The sequence below is a fragment of the Brassica rapa genome, chromosome A08 (genome assembly GCF_000309985.2).
Source record: "Brassica rapa cultivar Chiifu-401-42 chromosome A08, CAAS_Brap_v3.01, whole genome shotgun sequence".
Lineage (NCBI taxonomy): Eukaryota > Viridiplantae > Streptophyta > Magnoliopsida > Brassicales > Brassicaceae > Brassica > Brassica rapa.
The window spans coordinates 8,667,949-8,694,849 of record NC_024802.2 but is presented as its reverse complement, the minus strand read 5'-3'; the positions used below and the strand labels follow the sequence as shown (position 1 = coordinate 8,694,849).

General features: G+C 29.2%; 1 protein-coding gene and 2 long non-coding RNA genes across 3 annotated transcripts; 2 read left to right on the top strand and 1 right to left on the bottom strand.

Annotated features, from left to right (window-relative positions):
* The first annotated feature begins 1,079 nt into the window (after positions 1–1,079).
* Positions 1,080–6,677, top strand: LOC117127167. Its single transcript, XR_004449991.1, has 2 exons — positions 1,080–4,359; positions 5,503–6,677. It is a non-coding gene; the product is annotated as an uncharacterized LOC117127167 (long non-coding RNA).
* A 2,443-nt stretch (positions 6,678–9,120) lies between these two features.
* On the top strand, positions 9,121–9,676 carry LOC103833798. Its single transcript, XR_004449990.1, has 2 exons — positions 9,121–9,250; positions 9,368–9,676. It is a non-coding gene; the product is annotated as an uncharacterized LOC103833798 (long non-coding RNA).
* Positions 9,677–13,922: 4,246 nt separating this feature from the next.
* Positions 13,923–25,660, bottom strand: LOC103833797 (glycine-rich protein A3). The gene is made up of 7 exons (XM_009109856.3): positions 25,508–25,660; positions 25,150–25,394; positions 23,863–24,293; positions 14,856–22,581; positions 14,535–14,608; positions 14,418–14,462; positions 13,923–14,271 (listed from the first exon to the last, which is right to left on the bottom strand). The coding sequence occupies exons 2-3, from the start codon at positions 25,391–25,393 to the stop codon at positions 24,034–24,036; spliced, it is 504 nt and encodes a 167-aa protein (XP_009108104.1). The 5' UTR covers position 25,394; positions 25,508–25,660; the 3' UTR covers positions 13,923–14,271; positions 14,418–14,462; positions 14,535–14,608; positions 14,856–22,581; positions 23,863–24,033.
* Positions 25,661–26,901: the final 1,241 nt, after the last annotated feature.

Sequence of the window (26,901 nt, the reverse complement as noted above, 5' to 3'; positions counted from 1 at the left end):
GGTGATTAATCGATGTTTTATGTTGAATAAATGGGTACTTCAGATATGTTGATTACATAACTCAGTGTTCAAGTATGAAAATCCGATTCGCCACCACTACATAAGACAAAATTCAATAGGTCAGGCATGAGGCAACACATTGTTGGAACCTGTTTCTTGACAAATCACAAGGCTGACAATTTTGAGTTTTCCGGCGACTTTTCCGGCCAAACCGGTGGTTGTCTTCGCCGGATTAATAGCTCGTTATGTAGCTTGCTATGTGTATTATAATCTAGTACTAGGGAAAACCCTCCATACGGGCGGATAATCAAATAAAAAAAACATACAAAATATTTTTTAATTCCTATACATATTTAAAAATATCTAGCTTACCCCAATTGAAAGTGACTATTTGTTTCTAGTGGTGCTGGACATTATTTCATTGTTATTTGAGTTTAGTTATTTTGGTTAGTGTGATTCACTCTTTAAAGAAAATTGGCCTTAATAAGATCATTGATGGAGATCAAATTTATGAGGAATCTTATGTTTTGCAGTGAGTACAGTATTGCGAAGTTGATTTATAGTATACAACTAGGTTAAGACCCGCGTCTTGCGCAGAATGAACATTATATATATAAACTATTTTATATATTATATGTTTCTAATATATTATTAAATAATAGATATATATTGAATAATTAAAAAATAAGTAACTATTACTTATATAATTAAATTGGTGAGAACATATAAATAAATTTTATTAATCCAAAAAATATTTTTTCTATTTGATATGGTATATAATTAAATTTAAATTATGGTAACATATATATAGTATATTTTAATATTAATATTTATTAAATGATGCATTTTGCTCATATTTTTTATCATTTGTATCTGTTATAGCAAAAAATTTAAATTACTGATAACAAAATTTTCACTGTGGGATTAATATATATATATATATATATATATTCCTATATCTTTTATTTTAATACTTATTAAATGAGACTTTCAACTTATATGATTTTTTAATTATTTGTATCATGTCATAACAAAAAATTTAAACCATGGATCACAAAATTTGAATGTGAAACTTTTAACAGTTTTAGTAATTTATACTCGTTTTTAAAAATTCAAAATATAACATATAAAGAAAAATTTTAATTTTTATTATATGGTTACTATGGTTGTTTAATTTATTTAATAGTTTAAAATTAAACAAATATAATATAAGACACACTTATTTTTATCAAATCTTTATTATTCAAAATAATTAATTGTCATATATATACTTTAGCCACATTAGGCAATTCTGTAATTTTGTTTAAGGAAGTAATGCATCACATTAATAATGTATTTATGGTTAGTCTAATAAAAATTTTATTATATATTTAGATGGACCAACTTATTTCTCTAAGGATTCTAAGAATCATTTTAGTGATGACATGTGGCTACAAAAAATGTTGTAATGTTTCTCAAATAATATATAGGGGATATTGGCCAACTTAATATATGCATATCTAGAGAATTTGTTCACGACTAATTTGTTCATAAATAATTTGTCTGTTGTTGGTTATTATACAAAGGAACAGCTCCATGTGGTTATAATTTGTAACTCGTGCCAAAAAATAAAACTAATAGTTGTACATATAAATACTTCATGATGATGAGACAGAAGGAAAAACACCGAGATATAATACATACTTCAGTCATCATTTGAGCTTGTCTGCCAAGATCTTCACTGAAAGGATAGCGATTGGCCCCCAAAACGTATCTTAAGAATTTTACTTTTTGTTCTATCCCCAAATAGAATATATAACGAATACATGTTTAGCCGTCTGGAACATTATTTTAGATCAAAAGTCAAAAATCTAATAGAGGAAAGCAGTAAAAATATAGTTTTTTCCTACAAAAACCTGCATTCCATATAAAACTATTCTTGGCTAGGTAGATAACAAAACAAAATAAAGAAATAGAGGCATAACCAATGTCAAATCACTACAAAAAAAGTCCACATTAATAGCACATTGTTATAGTACGTTTTACCGAACTGCTATTGTAGATGAGTTTGAAATTTTTGTACTATATAATAGCAATTAATAAACGCTATTATAGAGTGAAACCTAAAATAGCACTTAATTAATGCTATTTTGAAAATTAAGTAAGTGAGCGGGAAGATAAAACCAATGATTCCGCCAATAATTGACGAAAAATTATAGTTAAGCGCCAAAAACATTATTTAAGCGGTTTCAGTAATGCTATCAAAAACATATTATAGCATTTTTCTAACGCTAAAGAAAGCTATTTGAACCCCTAAACTCTAAACATGATTTTAAACCCTAAACTCTAAAGACATCCCTTAAAACTTTAATATTTTCATATTATAACTTCAAATCTTAAAATTAAACTCAAAATGTAATCTTCTTGATCTTAAACTATATTTTCCTAAACACAACTCTTTAATGTTTACTCAAACTCTATATCCTAAAATCCTAACTTCATACATAAACTATACATTCACTACTCTAAGTAAAAACTTCAATCTTTATATCATAAAATACTAAAATTTGTTTTAAACACTAAACTTTATTTATATAACTTATACCATAAAACACTAAGTTTACTTTAAATATCAAACTCTATATCTAAGCTTTTAACCCTAATTATTTTCTAACTCTTACTTACAAAAGTGACAAAATATTAAAAGCTTCAAATCCTTATTAAATTTATAAATGTTCAAACTTTTCAAAAAAATTTAATTTCATACACTATATCCAAACTTTAACCTCTTATCTTAAATTTAAACTCAAAATTTAATATTATATCCAAACTTCAACCTCATATTTTAAATTTAACCCTAATAATACATACTATAACCTCATATCTTAAATTTAAACTCAAAATTTAATCTTTTTATTTTAAATTATAATTCTCATACCCTCTATCATAAACATAACTTTTAAAGTTCAAATTTTAATATTTTGATTTTCATATTAAAAAAAATTAAAAATCTTGATATATAAATTTTATATTATCTAACATATAAATTAAATAGAACTATAAATGAAAATTTTATATCACTTTACCAATAAAAAATCAACTAACAAAAAAAATTGTCATTGACCAATGATATCAAAGTACTCAGATCACAACCTCCACCATTGGATTAGATTAATCCAACAGACCAAATCTAATCCCGCTTTATCTTTCCCTTTCCTCTCTATTTTCTTCTTCTGCGACATTCACTCTCTTCACTTCTTCTTTCTTTTCCCTTCGGGTGTAACTGGATTACTATTTTTTGGAATAAAACTGTTTGGAATAGCTTATTCCAAGAGATTCCAAAAAAAATACACCATTTAAGTAGAATTAAAAACAGTTGTCATTCCATTAATTCCTGTGGAATAGGTGGAACCCAATGGAATCTAGTTATAATCCTTTCATGATAAAAAAGAACGTGAATGACTGGAATGGAATCAAATTAAATCAAAAATAAAAGTTTAATTAAGTTTAAATATTTTTCTTGTTATTTATGGCAGTCAGATAATAGATTTGTTAAGGTTTTAAAATTTAAAATTTTGTTCTGGTAGGTTTTTAAGGTTTTTTACTAACTAAATAATAGCAACATCTTCTTCTTATTTAAACATTAATACGTAATCAAACCCATCGATCAAAATTCGTTCTCTCCTGGTAAGTCTTATTTCCTTTCATAATTGCTATACTGTTTTTTTCTGAGAAAAAGCTTAAATTTTACCGAACCCTATATCTTAAACCTTAAACCTTAAACCCTTGAATGTTTAGTGTTTAGTGATTTTGATTTAGAGTTTAGGATTTATCCAAGGGTTTAGGGTTTACCCAAAGGTTTAGGGTTTAGGATTTAGGGTTTAGTATTTTGCTGACGACGTTAAAAATATATTTTTTTGTAATTATTAATATTTTTTATTTATTTATTTTTACTTTTTAATTTTAAATACATAATATAATTTGACAATTTTTTGTTTCTTTTTTTAAAAGATATCGAATATGAAATAATACAATTCTATTGGTTGGTGAACCTAGAAGTTCACCGTAGGAGGTGAATTCAAGAATAAGTCTTGTTTTTTGGATATATTATTCTTTTCAGTCATCTATTTTCACTTGTTTTTTTTTAAATGTTGACCATCTCATCTTGATCTAGTGTATTTTTAAAGTATTTATTCTATATCAAGATATGTTAGACTTTGAAAAAAATAAATCCAATCAAACTAATAAATCTGTTTGATTTTTGCAATAACAACCGTTCATGTTTTAAGATATTAGTTTTTTTCTGGGTAGAAATATGTAGCGAAATCATATAGTTAATTTTTGTTTGTTTGTTTTGGAATAGTTGGTGATTCCCTGTAGGTAGGGATGTCAAACAAGTTTACCCATCCCGTTCTGTCCCGTACTGCAGCGGGTTAGTCGTCGAGCGGGTTACAGCGGGCCTGTCCCGCGTGGGCTGCGGTCTTCAAAATGCCGGCCCAAACCCGTACCGCAAAATATATAGGCCTTCGCGGGCCGTCCCGTGGGACGCCTCCTTATTAAACCGCCTACTACAGTTTTTTTCATGAATGCTCAAGTATAAGAGTGTGTAAGAGAATTGAAGAGAGCTCATTTAGCTTCACTAAAGACTTATCAAAATCAATGCCACAAAGCTCCGTTTGTGCTTGCGTTAAAAGCCTTCTTTTGTTATCAGCATAAGCTTTTGTTGAGTTTGAATCTGATTGAGTTATTATCTTTGTAATAAGTTGGCTCAAGTGTTTTATGTCTTCATCAAACCATCTCTCTTTTTAATTATTTGGATTGCAAAGAAAATCGTGAATCACTTTACCAAATTATACAAGTGACGTTTAATACAACTAACTTTTCTCCTAAACAACACCACTGTAACCAAATTTAATTTAAGAAAAACACCACTTCACAATACTGAAAACAAAACCAATCAACTTAAACAAGAAATATCACATTGTAATAAAGCAATTCATAGTTGTGTGTAATAAAAAGAGAAAACCAAATCAAAACAACACCAAAGCTCGAATCGTATCGCTGGAGCTGGAGTCGTCATCGCCGGAGCTCGAACCATCATCACCGGAGCTCGAATCATGCATCATCGTCGGAACTCCTTATGTTTTATGGGAGAAAAGTCACAAGAATCGTTTTCTCTCTCTCTCTCTCTCTCTCTCTCTCTCTCTCTCTCTCTCTCTCTCTCTCTCTCTCTCTCTCTCTCTCTCTCTCTCTCTCTCTCTCTCTCTCTCTCAATGTTTTAGGCGAAAGCAGAAATGGGGACTTAGGGTTGCGGGTCTTCAAAATCCCGCGGGTTAAGCCCATCCTGCTTTCGACCCATCCCGCTTTTGACCCGTCCCGCTTTTAACCCGTCCCGCTTTGAACCCGTCCCGCGAGGCCCGCAATTTTGCGGGCTTACCAAATGGAGGCCCAATCCCGCCCCGCAGCAAGCCTTTACGGGCCAGGCCCGCGGTCCAGGTCCTTGATTGCCATCCCTACCTGTAGGGAGGTGCATAAACACTTGAAATAAATAGATATAGATACCAGATCATAACCGAAGTTTATGTAAAAATTCTGTCTTAAACCTCTTTATCATAAAATCAGAAAAGTAACTGCATAGAAACCTATAACACACATGTTAAACTTTTGAAAACAAACCTCCAATAACTCGTATGTGATAGCACGGTGACGTTTGAATAAAAGTCCACTTCGAGAAGACGGATGTGATGCATTTGTGAAACTGGTCATAGTACGATTCGAAATGCCTAGCTTGTTGGGAGGAAGAAAAACATGATTAAAATTCTTGAAATCATTACTGGCAAATTACTCAAGAGCTAGATAGTGTATATGCAATAATTCAAAACTGAAAGTTTGTAGGGCGTTAATTTCTATCTTTGTTCAAAGTTTGCATAGGATATATATAATTGTAGCCAAAAGTGACGAATCAGTCTTATTTGTGTGAAAGATAGGAGTATTGACATTTGGAACTCTCAACACCCGTACTGTTAGGAGAGGCACATTTGTTTATTGTGTTTAGAGTTTTTCCATTCGTGAGCCTTGAACAATGCGGATTTGGCCGACAACCAGTTCCAAAACAAACAAAAAAATTTTGTTAAGTAGAGACTGTTACGAACCAACTCTCGATTGATCCATAACACACAATACAATGTATCTCAAGTGACTCTCTCCTCAACATCTCACTTTCTCAGAATACGATTTATCAATTAAAACTTAAGAGATAATAGATCGATGAAGATCTCTTTCACTCTTATCTCTTTATTTATACCATTGCTTCCCATAGCTGTCAAACCCTCTCTTTCTCTTCAATTCTTTGCTTCTCTCATCTCTCCTTCCACATAAGCAACTGATGAGTATTTACAGCTTATCAGAGACCTGAAAGGAGAGTTCCAGCCGTTATCTGGCCATGTAGACAACTTATGTTATTTCTTTCCATTAAAATTTCAAGACCTAGTTCAAGAATCACATTTAGTTAATGATACCAGATGAGGATCATGCATGAAGAAAAAATTAGGGAAAGAAAACTCAAGAAAAGATTTTTAAAAGTACAGTTTAAGTGAGCTCAGGGAATAAATTCAAAATGTGTAGGAGAATATCGTAATATTATACACGCAGTATGCAAAGACATAGGTTCTATACCATGTAAGATAAGCAAAAAAAAAGTGAAATTAGAATAGACCACCATTGTTGATGACACCGTAAGAAATGCAGCTACGAATATTCCTACTGTTAGTTTAGCGCGTCATAACTGCAATGAAGAAACATTTAAGTCAACTGAATGATCCAGAATTAAAGCCTCTCATATGTCATAGTTTGCTTGGGCCTGTGAAACAAAAATAAAATAACAGCCACGACTTGCACAGGTCTACTACTATCAGCCTGAGAATACTACAAATGCCCAATAAACAAAATCATCCTTCCAAGAAACCATAAGATTTTCTTGACGCATTTATTGCCCACCAGAGCTTTTTTTTGTCCCCTCCCCCCTCTCTCTTCCCTGAAGCTTGAGGCTGAGATTTAGTTCAATCATCATGTATTCTGGATTTGAAAGTCCCTTTGTTTTCTTATCATCTCTGTCCCTGCTCTTCTCCCTTGCACGAGGTCAGTCATCATCATGTCTATGTCTTTATCTCGTCCCAATTTCTTGTGTTTCCAACTGACTCTTGAAAGTTATCTTTGAAGATTCCTGCTTCGAAACAAATGTTAAAGGCTTCTTCAAAAAGTTACGTAAAAGTAAAAAATATGAATTTAACATCATAGTATAATATATGAAGGCTCCTGATGCTGCAGCCAATTCAAATCTAATTCGATGTCGGCTTCTTGAAGCACCATATGGAACAACAACCACATTTTCTCAAAGTTCTCTTTGAGTTAGGTACTTGTATTCTCCTTATAAGCTCAGAATCCTGATAGCAATTTCATCATCAAAAGCAGATCAAAACTTTGACCTTGGAAAAACTCCAAACAATATGATACTGAAAAAGAGAGAAAACCTGGTGAGTGAGAGATCTACTGCTGCATGTGACTAATTCTCATGAAATTTTCTTCTATCTCAATTACCACATTATCCCAGTGAACATGTTTTTCTGCTATCAGCGACGTTTCCATTTTGATTTGATAACTGGAAAGATTGGAAAATGATGTTCATACTTATTATCATAACTTAGGCAGGCGTAAGTTTAACATACTATATTTACCAGTGTTCGGTGCACTCGGAGTAGAGAGAAACTTGATCTGCAAATTGTGAAACTTCATCCAGTGAATGGTTTGTGCTTCCCTTCAGAATAAGAGATCTATCTGTTAAGTTTCTGAGGCAGGACCTGCAAACTTTCGGATCTAAGATTGTATATTTGTTGTAATTCACATGAGTCTCAAATTTCTTCTTGTTTCTGAGATTTTCATTCCATAGTCGAGTAGTTTCCATCCTCAAACTAAAGAAAACAAAAGAATATCATCGATTAGACTAATTGAATAACCTTGCTCTTAGAGAACTTTCTTCTCCTAATCTGATCCGTTCCATAGAGGTAGAGCGTCAAATATCTGAAGCTCCTTACTTGATGAGAAGGAGGCGATGAAGCAAGGAAGATGAAGGATAATAACAGAAAGAGGAAGGAACATTTAGATTTGCCGTAGCTAGAAGTTGACATCGGATTATATAGTGCTGCAGTCATAACAGAGGAATTAAAAAAAAGGATTTGAGGAGTTATGGAGGAGGGAGATAGTGAAAGGTGGAGAAGACCGAAGTTTCGTAATATGCGACGTTCGGGTTGTCAGGGGAGGCGTGAGAGAAAGAAAGAAGGCAGCTAGCTGACGTGGAGACTCTGATGAAGTGTGAACTCGTGATAGGTTGATTTATTTTGACACATGGACACCCTAAACACTCAGAGTATTCTCTTTTAGTATTGTGATTAGTTATTATGACATTCGGTCCTCACAAACGAACGAGTCCTGGAACCTAAAATTAAATGCTCAACGTTAATGATTAAAAAAACTGATCGCTCTGAAAAACACTTATATTGTTTTCTGATTTGATTTCGGCTAACTTAAAATGCTCGACTTAAATAATTATTATATGTTGTTACCTATTTAACATGCGAAGCTGTTCTATATGAGCTAAATCGGTAAAATATATTGAGAAATTGCACTCCATGTACACTACTAACTGAGTAATTTGCAAGGATGGAATTCAGCATTTCTCGCTGATGTGTTTTTTTTTATTGTCCGCATTACCCCTATTCACTGTACAAAACATTCTAAAAGCCTAACTTACATACAAAACACCTATTTCTTTATCTTATGCGTGAAAAAAAAATTGTTGGAGAGAGTTACTTCCTTTTTCACTATAATCGATACACTCCTTATTTCTAAAATAGCCATTACATCTCTCATCTTTCCCATTCTCATTGTTTACTCCGCCGGAACCTTTCTTACAAACTAATCGAATTCTCACCGGATTATCCAGGCTCTGTACAATTGTAAGTTTTCTCCCGTAAAATCTTCTGTTATTTTATCTCTCTCCTCTCTCCTAATTCTCTCCTCCTCTCTTTTACGGAACTTTCTTCTCCATCATTTGCATGTACTCTTATTTTCACCAGATATAGGACAAAGTTTATGTCTTTTGTTGCTTTAGATCGGAAGGGTCTATAATGGGAGGGTCCAAAGGCTTGCGAAGTTCCAGTTTCCAGCAAAGATCTCTATAAATATTGCAGAGAGGGCCAGACCAGTTTCAGCCAAGGTATGTATTTATTTACTTATCTATGTGGCCGGATACGTGTTATAGTGACCGGTTTAAGATAAACATTATACGGCCAAGCAATATTAATAATTCAGTTCATGTACGTTCTGTTTTCAGGTCTATTACTGTTGGTGGCATTTTAGTTTCCAGCAAAGATCTTACAGATACTTTGAAGAGGACTAGGCCGAAATTTATATCAATAACAAGTTTTAGTTTAGCCATTTTTATCTAAAGATATTCGTCTCAGGTGCTATCGGTTGTAAAGCATAAATTTGCAATTAATTAACTATGCTTTCAGTGTTATATCCGGCTAAAAATCTTTTTAATCATATGTGTTGAGTTTTGGTAAAGAGTTAATTTTGTGTTTAGCCGTACACAAATTTTATCATGTGTTGTGGTTGGTTATAGAGTTAATTTTATGTTTAACCGACCATGTAGCCATGCTAATTTATGGAAGATATAAATGAGTCACATTATAACCATACTAACTTATATATCAACCATATAATTTGTACTTACGCCAACCCTACCCAAACTAAAAGCAAAGAAGATGAGTATGTGTTTATATATCTGTTAGCCGGCTAAACTAACAAATATACTGCCCGTAAAGATTTGATGCAAATACATAAAAATATATTTGTTAGCCGATTAAACTAATTAATGTTAACGAATGTTAACCGGCTAAAATAACTAATGTTAACGAATATTGGCCAGCTAAACTAACAAATACATAAACTTTAATAACTCATGTTAGCTGGCTAATTATTATACTATCTTTGCGGAGTTTTGCTAGTTAGTTATCGGCACTACAGTCTTCTTGTTGCGCCGTTGCTGTGAAGATCCTGGTGTCGACGAGCTTGTTTTCGGAATGTTGGTTCTCTGGGTCATATCCCTCTTATATGTTGAAGCTCTTACTGGCCGGTATATTTTAGGGTTTGTGTGCGGTGCTGTAGCATGCGTGTGACGGCGAGGCAGCGGCTGAACTTGGTGGAAAAAGTTTGAGAGTCGGGTCTCTTGTAGATTCAGTGGTCGAGGCCGCAGAGCAACTACGGGGATGGCTCTTTTGGTGAAGACTAATCGTGGATGGATCGATGTACGGTTTCGAACACACCGGCTGCCGTGAATTTGCGAGGCCATCGGATCCAATACCTTTGTGTTCATCGGGACTGGGCCATAGCTCATATGTCTTCTTTCCCTTGCTACAATCTCCTCTCTTTAGATCTTGGTCTAGATTTTGTTGTGTTTATGCTTGTTCGTTCTTGCTGAATCCGTTCGTTCAGGGTTCTAACGTTTTTCCGATACCGTATATTTTCTCCGACGTCCTTTTATCAGGGAAAAATTAATATAATTTTGTTACAATTAAAAAAGAAAGTGGGAGAGAGAGAGAATGATACAAGTGATAGGGTTACCAGTGTATTTTTGCATCTAATGTTATTGGGCTCCACATGTTTTTTCCATTCTTGCAAATTTCATTATTATTGTATATTTTCTATGCAAATCGCTCAAATATATTCACACATCTACGGGAAAATTGCTGCCATGAGGCAGAAGACCATGTCGTAACTGGTGGAGCCAGACCAAAGTTTCATAGGGAGCAAAGTAAAATTTGAGCTTCAATTCATAGGGGGCAGTAGAAGAAATTTTACCCACTTAACCATATAAATTCTGAATAATCAAAAAAATATACAAAAAAATAAGAATTTCATAGGGGGCAGCTTCCCCCCCCTTCCACCCTCTCTCCCTCCGCCACTGGTCGTAAGCTCGGGTAATACTAGGGTTGAGGCCAAGGCGGAGGATCTGGTGACGACTTAACCCTAACCGTAAAACTAAACCTCACAATGCAGTTAGATATCGTATACTTTATCGGCCGTTTTGAGGTCCACTTCGACCTAGGATGATTATGGACTGTCTTCATCAACTATGACGTGTGTATCAAGTCGTATAATAGGTAGGAGGTTTGGGCGAGCGATTTTGTACGCCGACCTGAGCCACGGAGAGTACCCATTAGCCGTGTAGACGTAGTCTTAGAGGTAATTACTAGTAGTGCACTGTTTTTTTGTTATTTTTTTTTTGAACTGACAATTAGGTTTCTTTTTTCTTTATTTTTTCAAATAACCAATATAATAAAGAAATTTATAAATTTTAAAAACGAAAATATATTTTATATATATATTATAATTCATAATAAAGAAAATTCACAAAATTATCTTGATTTTAAAGTAAAAAAATAACCTTCCTTGTAAAAGATAATCTTAAACAACATAATATATATTTTAAAAGTATCAAGCATTTTATTTAAATCAATCTACTTATCAAATTATTAAAAAATAATAATTTAAATAACATAAATTAAGATATCTTTAATGAATAAATTTTAATTTAATCTTTTTTTAGGTTCCCTTTTTTATTTTTCAAATAAGATATATGATAAATAAAATATTAATAAAATTTAAGACGAATATATTTTTATATATATAATGTATATTCATAAAAAAAAAGTTTAGAAAAATAATCTTGATATTAAAGTAAAGAAATAATCTTTCCTTTTAAAATTTATCGGTTATGTTTTTATGTAACTTTGTACTTATCATCACTTTATTTTTACAATTTTGTTTCTCCAAACTAACATATACTAAATTACTAAAAAATCAAAATATATTTACACATCTAAGATGAAGAACCAAACTAATACAATGAATAGAAATAGTTATACTTTAATTTGACGGAAGATATGTAACAAAATATATCCACAAAATATTGTGTATGATTTATGATCAAAATATTATTGAAAGGAGATAAGATGTTCAGATTATTACTATAACAATTAAAAATTCTACCCAAAAATATATGTAAATAATAACCACACATGCTATTAAATAACCAATAAAAATGCATAGCAAAATGTTACCAATCGTTTAGTCGTTTATAATAACAATTATGATGTATAGCATGGATATACACAATTAACCAATCATTTAAATGTTACCTAGACCAATTTTAAATTTTTATACAAAGACAAACATTAAATTAAAAATAATATATTTTTATTTATAGTAATACTTTTATACATATAAATTATAGAACGGCTTAACATATTAGAAATAAATATAAATTTTTCAAATAATATTATAAATATTATAGTTGAATCGGAAAAGTAAATGTTATCTAATATATCCAAATAATAACCAAACAGCCGAGATATTATATATCCAAAACTATACATCTAATTAAAATAATATAATATTGTTTAAAACTATTCATATTGATTACAATATAAATAATAAAATAATTAAAAATTTAAAATAAATTATTATTAAATTATTATAATGTATTTATTTATAATATTTATACTTGTGCATAACCACAGGAAAATCACCTAGTATTACATTGGAGTAGCTAATCACCATAGCAGTGCATCCAATCACTGGAGTAAATTAAGTAAGATTCAATAACCAAACGACACCAACAAATGTTTTTTGTAGATAAAGCTATCTTCTTCGTTCTCCTTTTTATGTTCCAATTTCGTTCCCAGATGTTGAATGCTCAGGCCGACTCTTTAGCAAAAGCAGCTCTCTGTATGGCACTCTCTGTTTCTGCAGCTCATTAGCAATTGCCTTTTAGTGAAAGTATGTGTTAAAAAAAAAAGCTAAACCAAGTGAACAGAAAAAGAATTAAAACCTACAAAAGGTAAAAGATAAGCAAAACAATAATGTTTTTAGTGGTGGTGGTGAGATTGAGGTAGCGGATTATAGCGAGAATTCAAAGCAGAGATGGTAATGAGAGTAATCCGGTGACAGAGGTGGTGGACGTCGTTGATAGAGATCCTACTGATATAGACGCTGGAGTATTTCTTGAAGTAAGATGAAGCAAATAAATTTTAATGTTTTTCACCTTTTTTTTATATGTTTGTGTCTTTTTGTTGTTTTTAAGACCAAAAATAGTTTTTAGAAAAAATGAGTTTGATTTGTTAGATCAAAACTTAGAAATATAACCTGCTTTGATACTATATTGAACATAAATGATTGTACTATATTATTGATTACGAGACTACAACTTATATATAACCACCATATAACATAAACTAATGGCATAATTAAACGATTACACAATATCTCTAATCTAACTCATGTGTATCCAATGAAACAGAGTCATTCGGAAGGTGAATCATGGTTTAGAAATCTCATATGGCCTTCATTTGATGCATGGCCCATATTACTTATATATTTTTGTTTTTATGTACAAATTAAGAAAAGCCTCCTGTATTTCTCTTTCAAGAGCATGAGATGACGAAATACTTCATAATCAGTTTGGATTGGTTCGATGACGTTAGGTTTTTAGGTTATTTAGTAACTGATGTTTTCACCGAATCGTAACCAATTTTTTTCGTTCGTTTGATTTTCATAGAAGAGAAATCATTATTCAATCATATATAATATGTTATTATTTTCAGAATTTTTAATTTTAGATTGCTGAGTTATCTGTTAATTAATCCGGTCAGATTAAATTCGACTTGGTTTAGCAAAATACTCATCGGTTTAGAACTAAACTTTCCTTCACATTGATAATTACAGTTTGGTTAGAATGCCTAGTTCTATAAATGTTTGTGAGTCTGTCATGTGCTCGCGTTTGTTCTTTTAGATGAAACATTCACCAAGAAAAGGAAAAGGAAAAAGAAACAGAGAAATATACCTTCATTAACCGAAGAGTAATACATTTATTAATTTATTAATTTAAATCAAACCAGACAATCTTACTAGATTATCACTCATTGTACCTTTATTGGAGAGAATAAGGTCTTAGACTAGACTCAGTGACATATCTATGTTTTGTAGTAATGGACGTTTTTAGACTAATTATCTGGTTGATATGGTTCATATATGTATGTTTATGGAATACAACTCAGAGAAATCTAATTGTGTGTAAACAAGTCACTTCGAAGGTGGATCAAGGCGGAGAGCTCCCATTTTGCTCTCAATTGACTTGGATGAAGATCCATCATTATTATTATTGTTTTGAGCATCCTGAGAAAGAAAGACATTTAAAGAACACCATAATTGTATCCCTTTGTTTAAGATCTTCATATTGCATATATACGATAGACTATTCTAGTTATAGTTTGTGTTACAAAAAAAAAATTCTAGTTATAGTTTAAAGACTTCAAGTTTACCTGAGTGTTGGAGTTTTGCCTAGGAACTACATTCACTTGCAACTCCTGGTTACAACCAAGAAAACAATTTAATATTGACAGAACATATGTAAATTTGAAGTTTTTTATAATACGAACCGTGATGTCGTTTAGATTGAAGTGGTTAAACCCTGAGATACGTTCATATCTTCCATCCACCCTCCACACACCTACTGTAAAAGACCCCATACAAAAATCATTTGAGTCACGACAACATAAAACTAAACAGAAAATTAACAAACGAAAGTAGAAACCCTCTTTCAAATTTTGCTGACAAGTTAACAAGAAAATAAATCAGGTTCTAAGATATTTTCAATCTAAAATCTTAAATTTTCAAAAATCCACCACTACTCTCTCTACGGAAAACACAAGTAGAAATCCTAATTCATTACTCATAGAGTTAATATATATTGAACACACCGTTCTGGATTCCAAAAAGGGAACCATTTAATTGGGGGCTAAAATAGAAGACCGATCCATGAAACCGCTCTCCGGTACTCCTCCTTTTGAAGCTAACCGTAGTTCCTATGGCTAATTCTTGGAAGCTCGAGTTTTCGTTCGCCATTATTGAAAAAGTTGTGGCTGATCTTGTATGTGGTTTTCTTTTTCTATGGGAAGGTTTGTTTGTTATCTGACTCATAGCGGAGTAGTGCTATAATCATGTGTATTATTTATACACCATTTGGAGCGTAACAAGTTTGCTTCAATATCCTTCTCTTCGAAACCAAAAGCCATTTCTTTTCTTTGAAATACTTTCTCTATCTATTTAGGAAAATATTGATAAAGTTACTTTCTTACAAACAATTTCGTCACCGTCTTGACATTTTTTCCCTCAGATTTATTTCTGTTTCAACTTTATTACTCTTTTTGTTTAGCTGACTTTGCATGGACGTGGTTTTTTACATTTACCCAACCATACAAGAACACAAACTGGCTATGCATTTATACTTTATGACAAAATACAGCTAGCTGTTTATTTTATTTGTAGGCAGAATTACACATATATATATATATATGCTATTTCAATTGGCAAGAAGACATTAACGTACAAGAAATCGTGTTATATTTAGCTCTAATGCTAATGCTTTTTATACGCAGATGAATGTAGATATTATTGACCTCGATCTAGTTTTCATGAACGTAAAACGTGCACTTCATCGAGGAATAGTTCAAGAGGTACGTTCCCCATTTAAGTAAATAAATTTCAGACCACCCATATAGTTAGATGGGTGCATATGCATTCTTAGACACCTGACACCTGGTATTTACGCATTAGTCGTTCGGTTGGACATAGTGGAAAACTGAGTAAAACATGGAAAACAAAGTTTTTATTAAAAACATGGAAAACATGGGAATACACGAAAAATAGTTGATAAACAAAGGGACTGAAATAACTCGTTATACAGTAGTTTTTACAACAAAAAAAAAACCCGTTATATAGTAGTAGTCTGATAGACTATACCCCGTTTATGATTTCTGTTTTCAATCTATAAGTATTAGTAAAACATGATTATTTCAAAAGTTAAACAAAAAAAAACAAGGTTATTCATCAAAAAGACTGAATCTCATAAAAAACTAGAGGTAATTATAAAATAAGATTATACAATTAAACATATGTTTCAAATAATACATTAATAAAATACTATTCCAAATAATATTAAATACTGAATCTCATGATATTTTTTTTTAGTTTTGTTTTAGATCCAAGTATAAATTATTTGACAAAGCAAATAAATCTTAATAAAAATATCCATTACAACTTTCTAAGAGCATTTTCAAAGGAAATTTTATTTTAAAGTTTGGTAAATTTTAAAATATAGGGTTTTGATATCATCTCGAAAAGCAAAATTTTATACTAAACTTTAAATTTTATATATTTTACACTTTTACTATTGATTAAAATTAGTTAGAATCATAAAATTTTTATAATAAGTAAAGAATCTACAAGAATAATTTGATGAATTCATTAACAACAATGACTTTAGATTAAGTAAAAATTATGTGGATAACTTTTGGAGATTTTGCAAATTAAAATCAAATATACATAAATGTTAGTATTATTTTCATATTTTAAATTTATTTATGATAGTTAAATAATAAAATATATATGTAAATTTTGATGAGATATTGAATTATAAAGATTAAAATGATAAAATAAAAAATTTAGCAAAATTCTTTGGAAGAAACATAAGTATAAAAATTTAAAAGTAGAGACCTCAAAAAATAAAATTTGAACCGTGAAACCTTATATAAGAAGTTTCCCTGTTCAAAATTTTAAATTAAAAGTTTTAAGGTTCTTTTTAGAATACACAAAATAATATATTTAAAGTTATAAGGTTGTTTTGATAGATACTCTAATAATCAACCAGAATAATTTTTAACAAGCAACCATCAATACACATAATAATTTTATTCATATAATAAACATTTGATTTGATGATTTAAATAACAAAACATTTATCTTTATAGAATAAAAGTTTTTAATTTAAAATCGTTATACGTGTCCAAAAAATCATCTAGTATTAGAATTTTGTAATATAAACATAACTACAATCTTCAAATAGATAATATTACTTAAAATCAAATATAAATAGTCAACCTAATGATATGGATCAAATCATGTATTACTAATATTTATATAATAACATAATTACCTTTAGTTATGATAGTTAAATAATAAAATATATGTAAATTTTAATGAGATGTTGGAATTATAAGGATTAAAAAGATAAAACTAAAAAGTTGACAAAATTATTTGAAGAAACATAAGTATAAAAGTTAAAAGTAAAGAACCTCAAAAATAAGATTTTGAACTGTTTTTAAATTAAAAGTTTTAAGGTTCTTTTAGAATACACAAAATAATATATTTAAAGTTATAAGGTTGCTTTGGTAGATATTCTAATAGTCAACTAGTATAATATTTAACAAACAACAATAAAAAAAATATTATTTTTCTTTATATAATAAATATATGATTTGATGATTTAAATGACCACATTAATCATTTATAGAATAAAAATTTAATTTAAAATAATTACAGTTGTCCAAAATATCATCTACTATTAGAATTTTGTAATATAAACACAACTACAATCTTCAAATAGGTAATATTACTTAAAATTAAATATAAAATGGTCAACCCTAATGATATGGATCAAATCATGTACTACTAATACATATAGACTAGCATAATTACCTATTGCTAATTGTTTACATATTTTAATATAAAGACTTTTAACAGTTTTGAAATGAGACTTTGAAAATAGATTGTAAAATAAAAATTAAATTTTAAATAATATAATTTTAAATACAATATAATAAAAATTATATAACCATATCATATACATTAAAATAAAATTTTATTTGCATTTTATATTTTGACATATATTCTTCATACAAAACAGAACCAGAAAAAATAAACAAAAAAATATTTTTAATTTTTAGAAATGATTAAAATTTATTACTATATCATGCATCTATACTAAAATAAGCCCATCAAACATATCTTAAATTTACACAGTTATGAATATATATTATCTAAAAACTCAAATACATTAAAATGTATTTCTCTTGGATTAGAATGTTGGTAAATTTCTGTCAATATAAACTTGTCCTGATCACTGCAAAATTTAAGATGTACATAGAATCCATATATAACTTAAATAAAAGTTATATGACCTGTTGGTCCATTTGAGCTATGCAAGAACGATATCTCCTATTAATGTTTTTCTTTAAATTATATATATATATATATATTTAAAAATATATTATTATATATTTTAAAAATTTTGGTATCTCCAATAACAAAATTTAAATATAATCCTCGATTAATAATGTTATAAGTTGACTAAGATCATTTAACTCTTATAAATATAAAACACACATTTAAAACATATTACAAAATATTAGTTAATAAATATAAAATTATAATAATTAATAATTAAAAATACAAACTAAATAATAAATTACAGCTAAACTATCAAATTACTCAGCAAACTATTTTCTGCAATGTTCTAATATATAATTAATTGATATGTTTAAAATATTTATTAATATTTTGTTATTTGTAAATAGGCAATGAGGTAAACATTATTGAATCCGGTACTTTTAGATATAAAAATTCTTCTAAAACGGCTTTATTATTTTATTAGGAATTATAATAAATATTACATATATGAATGGGAAAATTTCAATTCTATCACTTTTCAAATTTATCATTAATGAATGACTATTTTTACAAATATCCTAAATTTGTGATAAAATAACACTAAGTTAATTTTAAAAAATATTTATAGAACATTTATAAACCCAATCCTAACCCCTTAATACTAAACCCTAAACAGTTATCACTAAAGTCTAAACCCAAATATTAGTGTATATTTTTTATTGGTGATATTTTTAAAAAGTGATACTTAACTTGTGATATTTGTAACAATTTCTCTATATGAATTTAAAACATATAATATTACATGTTTTATGAAGATTCACTTCTACGATAGTTATATTTGTACCACTATGAATTGTCTTAAGAAATTTTACGCCTAACAGTTTTACTTGCATCATGTAAATATTTTCTTCATTAATATGTATAATTTTTAATCAATTATTTACCTAAAATACAAAATAATACTTCCTAACGTATATGCATTAACAAATTTCCAGTCAAACTATTGTACCTATGGGGCTTTCACATATATAAAATATTTATAAGATATAAAATGGTATGAACTAAAAATAATAACTATTAAACTAACCATTTGAAAGATATATAATTGTAAATAATTGAAAATACACAACTTTAAATTTTAAATTTTTGATTAGTAAAACTTCAAATTTAAAATTTTACTATTCAAATTTTTTTATAAAAAAATTCAAACTTTCGAAATTAAAAAGGTTCTTTTGGGAATGTCATCAATGTTAAACACAATCTTATATTTTACCTTGCATGATTGACATATCCACCCGTCCGCATACCCACCCATGGAGTATAGTACACATTCATCCTTTTAATGTTTAGTTTATTGAATTTTAATAGTCTTAAACTTAAAAAAAAAAGCTTGAAGATTCCCAACGTAGTAACACTGAATACTTTTTAAATTATATAAGTACATATAGTAGTTTTTCAAAAAATTTTATACAACATCTGGTGTTAATATCTTAATTGTTATAAATCAAAGATATCATGCATTTAACTTGTCCCCTAGATTCAACTATATACATGGTGATTGAATAGGTTGTAAAGGCTATTTTATCTTTAACTTTTACCAGTTGATCAAAAAAATGCTTTAATTTTACCTATAACCTAAAAATTACTAATACTCCTTTCATTTCATAATATAAAATATTTTGAATAAAGCACATAATTAAGAAATTTAAATTTTTAGAAAATATTAATTATTAATAATATAAATTTTAAATAAGTTAACCAATCATAAATAATGTCAGAAAATATAATTTGTTAATCAGTTTAGAACAAAGTTAAAATATCTTAAAATATTAAATTATTTTATATTTTGAACCATTAATTCAGATTTAAAACAAGCCTCATCCGACGACCTAAGACACACCGACCTAAGATCCGATCCACATGACTTAAAGATCAATACCAGATTTCACCAAGGTCCAAAAACATATACCAACGAAGGTTAAAGAACCACCCCTGACTCAAAGAGTCAAACATGCTGAACTTGGGGAACTCAATGCAAAACATAAAGAAAATCAAGAGCATTAAAGATCATTATCAAATCAATTGATCCGTGCTGAAGATCATATCACCGTTACTATTCGCCGTAAGTACCTACAAAAGAGGAAGAAGGAGCCAAAGACAGATGATCTGTATTCTTTAATAGTGACACTATACTCTTATTTATACAGTCTCCTTTGTTATCAAGTACCCTATGAACTCGTTACAAAATCATCAATACTCATAGCCTAGTGTTTTATAGCTTACTTATTAGTCAAGTTCTATGATCACAAACTCTACTTTTGAATGAATTTTAGGATTTATCAAACAACGAATTCCTTCTCATTGACATATTAATTTTAAATAAGTTAACCAATTATAAATAATGTAGAAAAATTATTATTGGTTAATTAGTTTTCAATAAATTAAAAATAATTTGAAATATTTTATATTTTATATTTTATATTTTGGACCATTAAATATTATCTCAAACATCTTATATTATGAAACAGAAAGAGTATAAGTTATGCTAAATTTAAAACTACAAAACAGCTAACAACCCATAGATTGGCCTAAATTCAAAGCAGACTTCGAAGAGTTCAGCAGCTTAGGGTGTTTTGCTAGATTTCTAACTTCTATACTCTCTATTTTATTTTAATTGTCGTTTTAGGTTTATGTATACAGATTAAAATACATGCAATTTTGCATATTTCTAAATAAAAACATCATTACCCATAAATCTAACTATATTTCACCAATAGAATGCCGTTCCCATGGATGGGAGCTTACAGTTTGGTATACAGAGTCAGTATGAGTATGTTGTTTTTAAGTTGATAACAAAAAAAAATAAAAAATTCAATCAATAGAAAAGTAAACTGGAAAATATTGTCAGTAAATTATGCATTAAATTTCTAAAATAGTACTTATTAAGCGAAAATTTTACTTTACAACGACAAATAAACTAAAACGAATGAAATATATCTATGTTGCACAAAAAAACAACTTATGTATATATATCGTTGCCTTAATAACCATATTGATTCCTTTTTTAAAAAGGACATGTGTACGTTGTTCTTTATCATCCCATATAAATCAGAGCCAAATCCATGCTATCGATCCTCCAGAAATTCAAAATAGTTACCAAATATGATTTAGACCAAATATGATTTAGTTTATATGGGTTCTGTTAACAAACATAAATACATTACCTTTACTAAGTTTGTATTTATTATATCTTACTTACTAGAACAGAAATCACAACTTCTATGTGACTTTTTTTAAAGTTGGACTATCTATTAAAATCTTTATTAAATGTATTTTTGTACTTATCTAATAATCTTAACAATAAATTTTGACTTTGATTTTCATTGTACTATTAAATTATAAATTTCACACTTCCATAGATTTGCATATAAATTGTGCGCCTTCTACATAATATAACAAACCTAAATTTCAGAATAGATAAAACTAATTATGGTTTTTTTAGAATATAAACTACAGTGAAACCTCTATAAATTAATAATGTTGGGACTACACTAAAACTATAATTTTTTTATTAATTTATAAAAATATTAATTTATCGATATACTAATTGAACCAAAAATTCAATTTGAGACTATAAAATTATATTATTTTATAAAGATTTTTAGTGTACATTAATTTATAGAGGATTAATTTAAAGAGGTTAAACTGTAATTATGTTTCCCATCATTATGCAACCTATATCAGATTGGCTTTCCCAATTAATACTTTAAAAAAAAATCCAATTTTTTTTGTCTCAAAATTTAATCTAATTCGCGAAACAAAATCCATCTAACTATGCTTCAGCTAATTTTTTTATTTTTTTTAGTATCAAAAGCTGATCTATTACTCGAATTTAAAGTAGTTTGAGAATTCATATCAGAATAATATAACAAACAAAAACTAAATTTTTATGAAAAATTTGTGCAGTTTTAATCAAAGCATTAGTTGTCCAGTTCTGCATTTTTCGTGTGCGATCTTGAAATCCTGAAATGCTATTTCTGTTAATTCTATTGAAAATTTTGGCCATGCTATCAGATTCAGATAAGTTTGATCTTATCTAGTATTCTCTTTGTTCAGTACATACTTCTCTTCCAGAAGCAAGATAAACATTTTGTAACGTAATGTTAGATCGATACAATCTAATCAAAATTCATTGAAGAGGGGGGCAACTCTATCGTACTTTCAGATTGGTTAGTTTAATGCATACATACAAATGTAATTTATTTGTGGGTGAAAAGGCATGTTCTTCGCACTATAAAACGTTGGTATATAATCATAAATTTCCTGCAAATATTTTGTGGTTATAATTTTAGAACCATAAATCTATAAACAGACACAATTTTAAAATTTTGTAACTACATGTTTCTTTTGGTTCCATTATACAAAAGCAATGTTTAGGCACAAATCAAACAGCCACAAACAAATCAACTTTAAATGTTAACTAGATTTTCACCCACACAACCGTGCGGATATATATTTTTACATTTATATGTATAGATATTTGCTTTACATAATTATTATATATTTTTAATGTTACTCACATATTTAAATGTTTGTATAATTATGCCAAATATAATAATTTTATAGTTTTCATGCTGTAAATTAAAATCATCACATATATATGTTGCTTATTGTATGTTTGTCCTATTGAATTTGCGTTTGATTACTAAACTAAATTTTTTAATGCATGAAACAACATATATGCAAACAAAATTTGTATTTAATTTATTATAATCATGATCTGTAATTCAAATCGCTAGATTTTTTAGTAATTTTTTAATGTTTATTAATTTTATATAATAAATTGATGTATATTAAAAAGTTTAAGATAAGATAAATTTTTATACATGTATTATATAGTTTACTAATATTAACCCGTTCTACCAACATATTATATTTTTAGCATAAATATTTAATATTTATGAAAATAAAATATGTTAACTTATCAATTTAAAATAATTTTATCATATTTTTTTCAATATAACGTTTTTATTTTAAAATGATAGATATTATTATAAAATTAATAAAAGAGGATATAATTTTACTCTTTTATTAACATTTCATTACTAATTAAAAAATTAGTTGAAAATATTTATATTCAATTTATGACAATTAAGATCTTATTATAATCTTTTTTAAAAGATTTGTTAGAATTTTAATTTTTTTTAAAAAAATTAAAAGATATAAAAGATATTATGATTAAAGTAGTTAAAAATATTATATATATTAGCATTAGTGATGTACATTTAATAGAAAATTTAAATGATGGTCCAAATAAAAATATCACTCATCAAAAAATCATGATTTTTATTTTATTAGAAAACAAATTTGAAAAAGTTATAATAGAAATAAATATTTATTTCTAACAAAATCTTTAAAAATTATTAGTAAATGTATTTTTAAAATTAATTAATTTCATTTTATTTAAATTTTCGTTTATAAACCAAAATTATATTCAATTTTTATTTCTAATTATATTTTATGATAGTTTAAATTAAAACTAACTAATTTTCGAAAGTAAATTTAAAAAGATTCTGAAAAAATTTTAAAAAGATTTTGTTAGAACATTTTAAATATATTCATTTGTATTTCAAATAAAAAGATAAAGATATTAAAAAATATAATAATAAACTTATGTAAAATATAATATTTTTTAAGAATTGTCCAAACTAAAAAAATCACATATAAAAACAAGTAATGACTTCTGTTTTAATATATTAGATATATATCAGTCATAACTCGAACCAAATTAATGCCACTCTTTCATAGATATATAAAGATACATTAAAAACAGATAACACACACGCATATATATTAAGCTTAATATCAAGTTGTTACATACGATAATATATAGAGAAATCATAGAGATCGCGAAATATCATATTCATATGATCATTTCCACTTTCTTCGTCCGAACATGCCATGCTTGCCTCGTTTGCCTCCAAACATGCCGTGCTTGCCACGCTTATGCTTCCCTCCAAACATGCTGTGCTTTCCTCGCTTGTACTTTCCTCCACCGAAAAACCCTTTCTTGTACTTACCACCGTGATGGTGGCCATAACCACCATGATGGCCCGCGTGGTGACTTCCCATTGCAGCCGCCGCAGCTGTTGCCGCTCCAGCTATCAATCCCCCGACTCCTCCTCCAAGACCTATTCACAAGATGTGCAAATGATTCGTGTGAACCAACCAGAACAAAATTTAGCTCACACTAAAACGAAACTATTTATAAACTGAGGATGTATCTCGAAACCAAACCAAACCCACAATGTATTCTACTTGAATACGTTAACACAAAACAAATTTATATTTGAATAATAAATAAATTCGTACCATATTTACGAAAAAACAAATAGAGTTAGAATTAGTTTTATTAGGTTTGATTGACGAAACCAAATTTTCCTTAAATTTACTCAAAATGAAATTCTACATTAAAAAAAAACAAATTAACCAAAGCATCAAGCAAACGTGTAGGAAGACATAAAAATTCACCCTTTACACTTAGTTAATGTTTTCTTTAACGCCACGTCCAACAGTTAACTAATTTACCGCTATAGTCCTAACCAATTCAACCAAAATTCAATTTATAATCAAAAGGTGTCTGAGCTTCACATAGGCATAAGACTTTCGTATGACTCGAAATCAATAAAGTCTCTTATATAATTTAGAGAACCAAACTCATATGTTAAGTATTTAAACTCATCTTTACTTATTGGAATTTCAAATCGCTTAAATGGACCATATACAAAATTTAAATCCATATTCCTCAAGATATGGTCTAAGAAGCTATTCTCTTTGGATTAACCAAGCAAGACATCCAGCAAAAGAAAATGATATGCACTTGTCTTTTAAATTAAATGCATATTTTGAGACCTAGACTGGATGAAACTGCATCTAAAACATACAACTACAAACCACAATCGATCGGACTACTAAACTGTTCATTTCAATTCCAAGGCGAGGTTAATTAAAGAGACATGAGACAGAAATTAAATTAAATAAAAAAACCTGGACGGTGAGGACCAGGGTAACCGGCGGGAGGATAAGCACCAGGAGGAGGTGGATAAGCTGCAGGTGGATAGCCCTGCGGAGGGTAACCCTGTGGAGGGTACCCTTGCTGAGGGTAACCATGCGGTGGTGGATAAGCTCCCGGCGGAGGAGGAGGATAAGCTCCCGGTGGATACCCATGGCCGGGATGATTATGATGTGAAAAGAATCCTTTGTCTTGTTCGTGATGCTTGTCTTTACCCATTCTATAATAACATAAAGATCTTAATTAAAAAAAAATTAGAGGCTAAATTAGATTCATATAAACTAAAACATTAGTAGGAAATTCAAGATACGATTACAAAAGCTTTTGAATTACCTGATTTGAAATCAAGAGGCAGAAAGATAAGAAGATTTATATGAAAAACGATAATACAAGATTTGGTAAGATGTAATTATATAGTCTATAACATTTAGATACACAAACGTATATATGTAGCGGAAAGAGCTCTTGGCTATTGATTTGAAGCGAAAAGGACGCGTTGATGTATACTCGTTTTAACAACGCATTTCGTCTTCTTACATAAATAAATGACACGTGTAATCTAGTATAATAAAATTGCTGACCAATTCATTTGAAAATAATATTATAAACAACGAAATCAACAGAGTATATAAAAGATATTTAGCAAGTTAGTTTCCTCCACGATACATCCACCATCCATCATCCATCATCCATCATCCATCATCCATATTTGATTGTATTTTAGGTTCAGAGAATCACTGAACATAAATAAATGTAAATCAAAGAGCAAAGGAAGCAAGCTCAAAGACAACAAGTATCAATGACAGTGCGATAAAATTGTCACAGTGCATATAATATTCCCTAACCGACGATGGATCAATATGATATGACAAACGAAACCAAATTCAACAAACAGAACCCGAGAATCAGATACTACAACGCAATACACATACCCAGAGATGCTCAAGTGATTTTTGTACTACCACAACACAATACATTCACCCAGAAATGCTCAAGTGATTTGTTTGCATGCAACACGTTGTTCTTTATTAATGGAACTTATGCATATGAGCTTTACTGGACTTCAAAAAAATATGGAACCCGGTGGATGCTTTATGGAAAGGATTAATCTGCTTTTCCTCCTCCGTAAATAGTCTTCGTCGTCTCCGCTGCATAACGAAAACGATAAGGTGAATGGAAACTCTAATTAACATCAGTGGGATCGAATTTGTGTATTAGATCGAACCGAGAAGAAATCGGTTGATTTTTGTTCCTCTGTCTAAGGCAAAATTTTAAGAAAGCTTGACGCTATTATATTGCATTTTCATGTTGAAGTCTTGACTATAGTTTTTATTAGGAACCGATCACTTGTGTATGAACGTTGCTGTTTAGTTTCTTATGTTTTTCGATCAATCTATGTTGGTGTTTAATACAGTTTGAACATTTTCTTGGTTGACCGAGTTTATGTTGAATGGGTGAGTCACAACTTGTTCACTCAAATAGTGAATGCAGTTAGGCGTAGGTCTTCATAAGACATGTAGTATTGTCGGTTGTCGAATCGTCTATGTAATCTTTCTCATATCATAATAAATCAGCGTTAAAAAAAAGTGAATGTTTGATTCATAAAAAGTTCAGATTCTTGTTATAGCCTGAGAATCTTGTACCACTACTCCTATGTAACGACTAGAGATTTCTCAAAACATATATGTCGTATCCGGGCTACTTAATCCAGTAAATGGTTCATTTTG

Excerpts from the sequence above, each read along its gene's own strand:
- LOC103833797 (XM_009109856.3), bottom strand. The coding sequence starts at position 25,393 with ATGGGTAAAGACAAGCATCACGAACAAGACAAAGGATTCTTTTCACAT. Across the intron at positions 24,294-25,149 it reads CCCTGGTCCTCACCGTCCAG|GTCTTGGAGGAGGAGTCGGG; the intron begins GTTTTTTTATTT and ends TCTTGTGAATAG.